Source organism: Nestor notabilis, unplaced genomic scaffold (assembly GCF_000696875.1).
Source record: "Nestor notabilis isolate BGI_N333 unplaced genomic scaffold, ASM69687v1 scaffold8549, whole genome shotgun sequence".
In the NCBI taxonomy this organism is placed as follows: domain Eukaryota; kingdom Metazoa; phylum Chordata; class Aves; order Psittaciformes; family Psittacidae; genus Nestor; species Nestor notabilis.
The window spans coordinates 1,664-12,206 of NW_009944077.1; the positions used below are offsets into that span (position 1 = coordinate 1,664).

A 10,543-nucleotide genomic window follows, 5' to 3' on the forward strand; every position below is an offset into this window, starting at 1 on the left:
TTAAAACAAAATAAATCTAAAAGAATCAGATTTCTACTTAGCACATATTATTAAGAACATCAGCTTGGAAAATGGCTATCAAAACCCAACGCATTTTTTTTTTTTTAAACTGCAAAACCTATATAATCAGCGATTATATACACAACTGGTTACATCTATAGATCAGCAGTAAAAGGTTTTACAAAAACTTTTAACAAAGATTTTAGAAAATGCATTAAACATTTCACAGAAGAACCTAGAGCACTGTTCAGCTTCTACCTTACTTGAGTTGCTACAGATATGTAAAACTATTCATAGTTGGTAGATGAGAACGTAAGGATAATTAACTACCCAGCAGAGGTGTCTTCTAGTTACATGTCAGTAAACAGCTTTGCTAGAACTCTTAAGAATACTTCTAAATGGCAGCATAGAGCAAGAAAAATGGCTAAATATCATTATTTGTTCCTCAGTTTAGAGTATCTAACCAAAACATGCAAAAGAAACACTCAGGATAGTTTAGAAGAACAAAACTCACCAAAATCTGCAAACACGGACTGTCCAACAACTTTCACACCACTAGGCGTTTCCTTGCTTTTTTCAGCTTTAGAGAAGTTCCCATCCTATCAAACAGGACGAAGATGAATGAAAAACTGAACTCCAGACTAAGGGATAAAATTTGACTTTTGAATGAAAAGACAATATGCATCAATAAAAAAGTGCTGAAGCAGATAAAGAGACACCTCAGCTATGGAAAAAAATGTACTCTTTGAAATTTGGGACTGAGTTTTTTGTGTTTCTAATCCTTCATGGAATCTTATGGAAAACCAGTAATACTAATATTCAGATACAATTGTTCATATATTTTGCTGTATTATGAGGATCAGATTGGGTTATTGCATCAACACAATCTAAATCATAATTAAGTGATCCTGAATAATAATGTGCATTTATGCATATTGACGTGATTTTATAGATACATGCACACAAAAAACCCCAAAGCTGTACACCTGTTAAAAATAGCTTCTGATCCTTCTAATTAGGAAATAACTCAATTTCACATTAGGCCTGGTTTAGGTCTCATTTTATATGTCTATTATTAAAACCTAGGCCTGCAGCGAACAATATTCCAATACTTCAACAGAAAGACAAAAGAGGAGTGCTGGCTATCATAGAACTGGATCACAGCTGGAGGAAAACCATTTAAAACATTAAGTTTTCATAGCCATTTAAGATGACCTAAGGCCCACTTTTCTAGTCGTTGCAATCAGCTCATACCAAGTTCTCTGCACACAGGTATACATGAAGCCATTGAGACAAGTAACAGTTTTGTGGATTATGTGTAGTTATCCATACTGCTTATTCATGGCATACTCCATCTGGAGACGCCGGTGCTGTTGAAGATGCAACTCTGGAAACTGTTAGTACATGGATGTTTGACTATGTATCTTCACCTAGGCATATGATTTATAATGATTCAGATGGGGGGGAGGGGGGAGAGGAGAAGATGCAAATCATCTCCAAACAGAAAAGATGAGCACGCCCTGTGCTCAGTTGGCCAGAAAAGCATGTATCATATAGGCAAATACTTTTCAGTTCATTTTATGGTGCATCCGTAAAGGGAAATACATTGCCTAGGTTTATAGAGCCATTTAACAGCTTTTAATGGATTATTTAATGTATTTTAAGATTGATATATATGTACATATGTTTTAAATGTATGACATGTTTACTGTGTTGACTGATCACATAAGATAGAATTTTTCTTTCTAAAGATAAGAAAATCTATGCATACAAAATTTATCATGTAGGATAATATTTATAATACAGGAGTTTGGAAAATCCAAAAAACATAAGAAAATTTTGAAAAAACCTTACCTACAGAAGACAGGTCAAAAACCTTGTGTAATCACTAACACTTAATCCCTTAAGAATGAAATTCATCAAAGTCAAAACCTGTTTATTTTTAAAGTCTATGTAAAAGCTAGAAATATAGAACTCATGACCCACTGCGGGGGGGTGGGGAGGGGGAAGTATCTAGTACAGCTTTCACTACTTTTCACTACTTCTGTCCCCCTTTTTTTTCCTCCTTTCCTCCAGTTCAGCAGCTCATTGAAGATGGTCACGTTGTCACAGACATGACTGTGTTCTCTGCTCTACAGTGACTCACTGTGATATAACGGATAAATTTTCAGGCAAATAGAGCCTAAAAACCAAATTCCTTAACTAATAAGAAACACATGAAATACCTTCTATTATAACAAACACGTAAACTTTTAACATACACATGCTAAGATTCTCAACTATAGTCCTTTTGGATAACAGAGTTAGTATAAACGATACACTTAGTTTCAAATCAACTGATTTCATTAACCGTTATTAACACTGAGGTTCTTCACTGACTCTGCCCAAGTCAGGCAATACAAAAGCAGGATCTCAATAAATAAATAAAAACAATCCATTGACCTATTGCTCCCAACCCTGACCTGCAGTTGTATTGTTTGTTTAATGTAGGACTTGGGATTTTCTCAACTATAACTTGCATATATACTGTAACAGTTAGAAGAGAGATTTTGAACTTCTGTCCCACAAAATCTTACCCAAGACATGAAGTCATAGCTCTAAGAAAGCTTAAAGAAATCAGATCTTTGAGATAGCAAATATAAAGAAATCTGATCAGCTGTTTCTTCATAAGTTACCATGCTAAGTATCAGTAACCTAGAAAAGCTGATGGCACAGCAGGAGTCCTGCTAAGGTGAATGCAGTCAGTCTGATTGAATTACTTAACAGTCATGTTAAAAAAATTGCAGAAGAGCTTATGCTGAGTAAAACATCTTCAGTGATATTCTGGAGTCTAAATGTGATAGTGCAGTTAGTGCCTCAACATCGGTTCCACTCATTCCTGAAACAATAAATATCAGATAACTTTTTTTTTTTTAAACTTCTCTGTACGTTAACAGAATGATTATTTGAGTTATCACTCGTACCTTATTTACCCATGTCTCAAACTGAATGTTTTGTGAATTTGGTAATGTAGTAAGGAACAAATCTGCAAGGAAAAAGGTAAGAGAAATAAAATAGTTAACATTAGACTACCCACATAAATATTTGCTCATGTAATAAAGATACATATTTAAAATATATTACCTACAAGTTAAAAATATATTAAACCCCAGTGATGTGTAGATGTGTATATATATTAACCAAGAAAGATAAAACACACAAAAAAAACCCACCTCCCCAAAAAACCCCCGCCAAATTATTTTAATCACCATATACTATTCTGTATAAATCAATATACTTTCTGCACTGTTCTACATTTTATAGTTTCTACACAAATTAATTTTGCCTCACATGAGCTAGTAAGTGCTGGGTATTATACATGCACACTGCAGAATGTGTCTTAATGGTAAAAAGAGACCTCAAAGCTAGAAAAAAAGTATACATATTTTTGACTTACTAAAAATACAACTTTTTGACTTACTAAAAAACTAAAATGCTACCAATCATGTTTTTATTCTGTGTATGCTGAATTAAACAACTGATATACTGTTGACAAGAGATGAAAAGGAGACGGAGAAATATTTCGGGCTTAACCCTAGTTTTTGGACACAGCCATTATGAGCTCACTCAAGTATTGGTGAATTACTCATAAGAGAGTATGGATGGTTACTGTATATTACAAACACATGTTTTGTAGAAGCCTGTAACAGATTTGCAATGGATAAAATCAGTTTTTTTCCATTCTTAGTCTGAAGCATATTAAATTAATTTTTTTCTCCTCCCTTATTTAATCTGATTTTGTAGTAAGTGTATAAAAATATTGAGAAATATGGCTGCACAAGGAATTGAAATAATATAGGAAGTCAAGAAAGAACAGGTATGTAAAATCCCAGATGTTGGAACCAGAATCAAAAGTATCTTTAAAATAAACATTAAACTCAGTAATAATAAAAAAAAAAAAAAAAAAAAGGTGAGAGAATCAGTGTCTGGGATGTTACATAATTAATAAAATCAAAGAATACATTTAGCTAGCTGCAGTGTAGGAGGAATAAGTCAGGATACTAAAATGAAAGTCAAAGAGCTAATAGGAATATGATAATTTAAAACATTTAAACTGTTTACCATGTTCAGTATGTGTAGGTGCTTATAGATTTAACATCTTTGTTCAGCTGCTGTACAAACCAGGTACCTTAATGGGAACACTTGTTCCCCATTTTGAGAGAAAATGGAGCTATGTTTTCACGTTCTTATAAGAACAACAAGAAAATAGCTATAAAATCTAACTATACAGAATCTTCTCCAAGTTCTCTTCTGATTATTCTTGTTACTTTCCTTCACTTTTAAGTGTTATAAAAACTGCTACTATTTATAGGTGGAGGGTTCATTTCACTAATGACTGATTTGACCTTTCTGTTTAATGTCAGAGGGCTTTATTTCAGAATTAAATCCCTCAGCATCTACAGTTGTCTTCAGAAGCCACCAGGTCATGAGCAACATTCTGAAGTTACAGCTTGATTTCACATTTACATCAGAAGTTTTAGTTACTAAGTGGGGAAAAAAACACAACCAACCAAGCCTTTTTTAAAGACAATCAATATGCACAAAGTATTACCCTGTTAGCACAGACATGCACACTCCAAACATGCCTAAACATTTTTTTAATTAATGTGGCAGAATAGGTGTGTGCATGCATGTTTTTTAACTAGAAGTTACTTGTGGATATGAGCTCACCTGCCTGTATGTCTCGGTATACACAAATAATGTGCTAATGTAAAAATCTATGCATTTTTGTGTTCTGACAGCATGGGAAAGGCAACAACTGTATTGAAATCATTAAATGTCATAAATCCTAAGGTCAAGTAAAAGGTAATTTTTGTATTTACAGTAGAAATCTTCCTCTATCTACATCACAGATTGACCCACCAGTAGGAAAAAAATATTAAAAAAAAATAAATTAAAAATGCTATTTACAGTTGTGTCAGTTGTATGTATACAATTAGTTGTACAGTAATTTTAATACACACAAACATAATTTTATACAAAAAAGTTAGATGTAGTCAGTTTTATTTCTCTACTACATGGAAACAGAAAACCAAACCTGATCAACAGAAGCACAAAACACTTAAGTTTTTCATGCAGGTATAAAAACTCTCTACCATTTCATATTCAGATTGGTTTGTCAAGTTGGCATTAGTCTTGTAGTAGAGAAAATTAATATATGTACTGCCTACCTATAGCCATATACAATATAGATGAAGTACCAATGCTAACGAGTTTGCTGTTCACTTGTCATGAATTTTTGGTGCTAGTTATACCAAAACCACCAGTGAAGGAACCACTTCTCTCAGTAACAACTTCCTCTGCAAAATTTAGCAAAACAAAAGGACTTTCTATGTTCTAAACAAGCTAATTGTGTTTGCAAATTTTTAAGAAATGTGCTTATAATAAAAGATTGTGAATTTACTCTGCTATTCAACTGGTTCTTTCAAAATTTAGTAAGTGGTTACTGGAACTATTTAGTAAAGCTGATGATAAACAATTATAAACAACATAAGCACTAAAATCCCTTTCAGTAATAAAAATTACTATAGAAAGAATCCATATGCATTCATTTTAAAATATCACTTACAAGGAAAATATTTATATTATATTTATGCTGAATAGTTATGCTTCTGAATAGGCAGAGCAGGTGGGACTACTCCTGTGGTTTTTAGCACTTCATGCATGACTTTTCATACAGAAACTTCTGCTTATTTTCAGAATAAAGGCAACAATATTGTTTCAAGCAATAGAAGATGACAATTCGGTGTTAAACCGTGCTTTCAGAACCCATTTTCCTGTTCATGTTTTCTCAACAAAATGCTGTTTGAGGCATATCCAATTTACTTCTCACAAATACTAAGTTATGAATTCCCACAAAAATATCATATTAGTACCCCCTGGTGTATATAATTATATCAGTAAATTTTTTCAAAAGAAATAGCTTTGGAGACCCTTCATACTTTTTTAAATTTTAATATTAAAACTGCCAAGCAGATAACACAGGTCACAAGTTGTTTTAGAAAGACTGGAGAAAAATTAAGTTAAAATAGCTATTCCTTTTCCCTAAAAGTCTCTACTTGTTCATTAATTCTCTTTGTGAGGCAACCAATGAATAAGAAAAGTGGTATTGGCAAAGTAGACCATCTCAGCAGCATGAGGAGATGCTGCTAATTTGAGCAATTCTGGTTTCATCTCATGAGCAGGAGCTTCCTGTGGTACTGAACACTGTGCAGGAATAAGTGGGGAAGTAAAGGTAACAGGAGATCATGTCACACAGAGCATTTTTAATTAGAGATAACAAACCTGTAAATAGTAAAAATAAAAGCAATAAAAAACAAAGAAAACTTTACAGAGACAGATTGAGGTTCTTTAAAATACATCTTATGTATCTCTCATGATATGTTTTTGCCTCCATTATTTGCTGTAAACTCTCAGGTAAGCTCTCATAACAGAGCTTAAAACAGTTAAGAAATTAAAAAATGCACCTGTTCAGGAAATGAAATGGCTATGGCTTACTGACTATTTGTTCTGGGGAAAAAAACCCAAACATAAGGTAGGGGGCAAAAACAGAGAGAACAATTTGACTTCCAATACATATACAAACAGAGTTTTAAAATGCCACTCAAGATTAGGTTTTGTTTGCAAACATAATGAAACCGGTTATTTTAATAGAGAATAATGCAGATCTACTGCATAAAATAAACTTTAATGATAATATAACACGCAGAGAGGCTACGAGCTTCCATCAAGAGGAAAGTCACGAAAAATATAATCACCGTATGACATCACGCATTACCGCATCTTCAAAATCCAGGTTTAAATGGTTACAACAGAAATATCACCCATGATTTGAACAACTGGTGTTAGAGAAGAAAACTATCTACATTTATTCGCTTAACTAAGAAGTAAGAACTAAAAAGAAAACACACTGTAAATGTTCTGGTACGTTAAGTTTCTAGATTCCCAAAGCAAAACAATGTAAGAAAATTAACCATCAGAAAAAAGAGACTAGCAATTAGCTTATAGCAAGCTGTTTCTGACTAACACTTTTCCCACTTAAGATTTCTCAAAACCAAATTTATGATTTTTCCTTCATTTTATATAAACAGTTCCTGAGTTATCTGCAATTATACAACACATACCATGTGCTAATGTTCAACACAAGGCAGGTTGTAAAAGCAGTATTTCCAAACTTTGGAATCACATAACCAAATAAGACAGATTATTTAATACATTAGCTATTTTTCTTATCATTCAGAGATACGTTGGCAGATGTGCAGTATGATGTTATAGTATGATTCAGACCCCAAGGCAGTTTGTCTCATACATTTGAATGTTTTACAAGTATTTGCAGGGTCATGGCCTGACTTTTTGGTAGGAGACTTGTAACTTTGAGTGCATACAAATTTGTTGTTTGATAGTAATTTCTTAGGAAAAAAAGATTAAGTACTACAGTTTTGGCTGAGAAAGACAGCATCAGCTCTAAACGAACACCTGATATTTTAGGATGTTTGAAACAGAAACAATCAAGTTAACTAATTAGGAAAGAAATTGACATGTAGCAAAAATAACTGCTATCCTAAAAGTTAAATACTGTACAAATACTCCTTATGTCATGCAATGTAAATTGTTCAGTTTGAGGATATGATGTTTGTAAAACAGACCTCTTGAGGAGGCTGCTTTCGAAACACTCACCTGGAATATCATGCTCTACAAAACACACCTGCTGTTAATCTGTTCAGATAAGCCTATTATTACTATCTTCAAGATTATTTTCTTAAGCTAGCTGTCGAAACCAGCTAATGACACGCGCGAGTATTACTAGAACCCAGTAGCCCTATTCTAACAAGGGCCACAACAGTATCGTCTTATTTTTCAGTCTATGTCAGTGCACATACAGAAAGTAACATTGATGGTAGGTAGGTTAACTACACCATTTCCAGACCGCCTTTCCAATCTCAGCCATTCTGTGAACTAGGTACTCCTCCCTGGAGCAACACGTTTAATACGCATGCAGAAGACACTTGAAAATGTTGTATTTACTTCATCTTTATCGGTAAAGCACACACAGACCCTTTGATAAAAATTTCATACTGCAAAGTTTTGCATGGATTAGGTAAAATTCCTGGCCTAACTCAAAATTATTTACCAATTAAAAAATTCTAAGAAGTCGAGATTTCTACATGAGGATGCTTTATTTAAAAAAAAAAAAAAAAAAAAGAACCCACCCAAAAAACCAGCAGCAGCATTACTATCTGAAACAGCCTAGGTTTTATCTCACCAAGAAAGATTACTATTATCTTTGTCCTGTGTTATCTTTGTCCTGTTAGGCTTTCATGAAGCACTGTTAGGGATTAAAAACATCTTCATGAATATGTTCTAATATAATAAAATTGTAACAATTCAACCTCATTTTCATCCAGAGAGAAGCATGCAATTAAAAGCTCTCTTTTAAGGGTTTAATACCAGCAGGTTGAAAATGGGTTAGGCAATAAACTAGCAAAAAGATTCAGCCCAGAGAGGACTTTTTCTTTTTTTATGTCAAGCACACTTTAAATCTCCCAAGCTGTTTATAATGGTAGAGTTGCCAAAAATAGTCCAGCTAAAAATCATGGAATTGGCTGTATCTGTTACAGAATACAAAGAGCCCCAAAACATTGCAGAATATTAGGAAAAGGTCTTAACAAAAGCCCAACCCAGAAACCCAACAAGTAAAGATGGCATATTCCGGAGGGAGGTTTGATTTTTATTTGTAAGGAAAAAACCCCAACCAAACAACAAAACAGTGCATCCATTTTAGGTACAACTATATCTTCATGTTCATGAACAGTATCATTGCCTGTGAGTAAATACTCTGAATCCTTCAGTCAAGAAGTATGACAGCAGCATCAAATGGACAATAGCATTTCACTATGCAGACTGTTCCCCTGCATACTCATCAATGCCTAATGTATATCAGGACCTATTCTCAGTCAAGTTTTGTTCCAGCTCAAGAATGGTAGTGCAGGTGCATACCGAGCCAAAGAATCCTCTCCTTTTCACTAGCTCTACGTGTAAGTAATACACTCCTCTGAGAAGTAACAGTAATATTCACACTCCTCTTTGCTGGTGTAGTTAGGCTGCACTGCCCCAGCTAAGCTGACAAGGAACAGAGCTAAACAAAGAGGAGAAGAATTTAGCCATCTTCTGCAAAGTCTATCCAGGCTGCAGAGCGAGACAGGACTAGACGAAGGCATACTACAGTAATATCGGCACTCTTTTGGCCCTGTTTGGCAGAATGCATTTAGAATTACAGCACTATCAGTACTGTAGTGATAGTTGCATACAAGGCTGGGGGTTTGTTTTGCTTTCTTTTTTAATTTATATACGCTGACTACTTTTCTGACTACTACTATGAGTCACTTGCCCAACTCTGCACAAACAAAAATTAAAGGAGACATGGCGAGAACACTAAACAGGTATTTTTTGGAAAAGGCACAATGAGACTCAAGGTGCAATTTCACGCTTGGTTAAAGGCAGACTACAGCTACTGCTACTGAAAGAAGAGTCAAAGTTCTCTGTGTGCTTACATTGGCTGTGGCAATCCTGAAGCTGCACAGCAGGCTGGATCAGCTTAACTCAAGTGAAAATGAATTGTGCTTCCTACCAGCCACAGCTCTTGAGCAGTTACTATACCTGATTTGAGGGAACTGCCATAAATGTGTGGATAGGACCAGATGACTGGTGACTTACCTTTTCAAAAGCAGGTAGTTTTGCAGTAACATGTCAGTCATGAAATGTCAGATATTACCGATAAGGTATTATTTTTTAGCAACATGTGCCTTGTCCACAGTTGGTCCAATTTTCTTAGGGACAGCAAAAAACCCAACAATTTACCATTCTCATCTTGGAAGAAAAAAATCTATTTTAAATGAAATTATTATATGGTAATATTTTCTCAAGTTTTCTTCTCAGAATGACTTCTTTTCATAGAAGCTTCTACTCACATCTTGAGATATGAATATAGATGTGAATCTATAAAAGCTCCTAGCACTCCCCACACAAAGATCCATTTCTTTTCTATTTCTTTTCTATTTCATAGAGGAACTTCCATGTATCATTACCAGTAACCAGAACTCTCTGGACATTCTTTAGGCTGTTAGCTGCCATAAAAACCTGTGTACTCTTGCAAAAATTAATCTATCTGCAACTGATTTATGGAAGCAGCTTGGAGTTCCTATCTTTACCTACCTGTGAGTTTAGATTTCAATATATTAATCTTCAAATGCTACTTGGAATGTTCATCTATGCTGCCCATGCCACTAAAACAAAATTCCAAAATACTTTTAGATGTGTTAGAATTGGTTATTATATTACGCTTATTATGGTAAGCAACTGTATATTTAATTTTCCAGTTGAAATTTCCACTTGACAGCTTCATGCAGCAGAGTGCCAGAACTGAGTATTAAGGTTTATCTATGAGCTAAAGCAATTAACTTAATCCCCAACATTTATAAGCATCTTAATTAAAATTATGCACTCT

General features: G+C 34.2%; 1 protein-coding gene across 1 annotated transcript in view; it reads right to left on the reverse strand.

The window, feature by feature from the left end:
* Positions 1–514: 514 nt before the first annotated feature.
* Positions 515–10,543, reverse strand: part of ITFG1 (integrin alpha FG-GAP repeat containing 1) — a gene marked incomplete at its 3' end in the record, with an annotated part of 22,903 nt that continues 12,874 nt past the window's right edge. The window contains exons 7-8 of the mRNA XM_010022256.1: positions 2,964–3,025; positions 515–599 (exon numbers count right to left, since the gene is read on the reverse strand). Coding sequence (XP_010020558.1) covers positions 515–599; positions 2,964–3,025 — 147 coding nt within the window. The remainder of the gene's footprint in view (positions 600–2,963; positions 3,026–10,543) is intronic.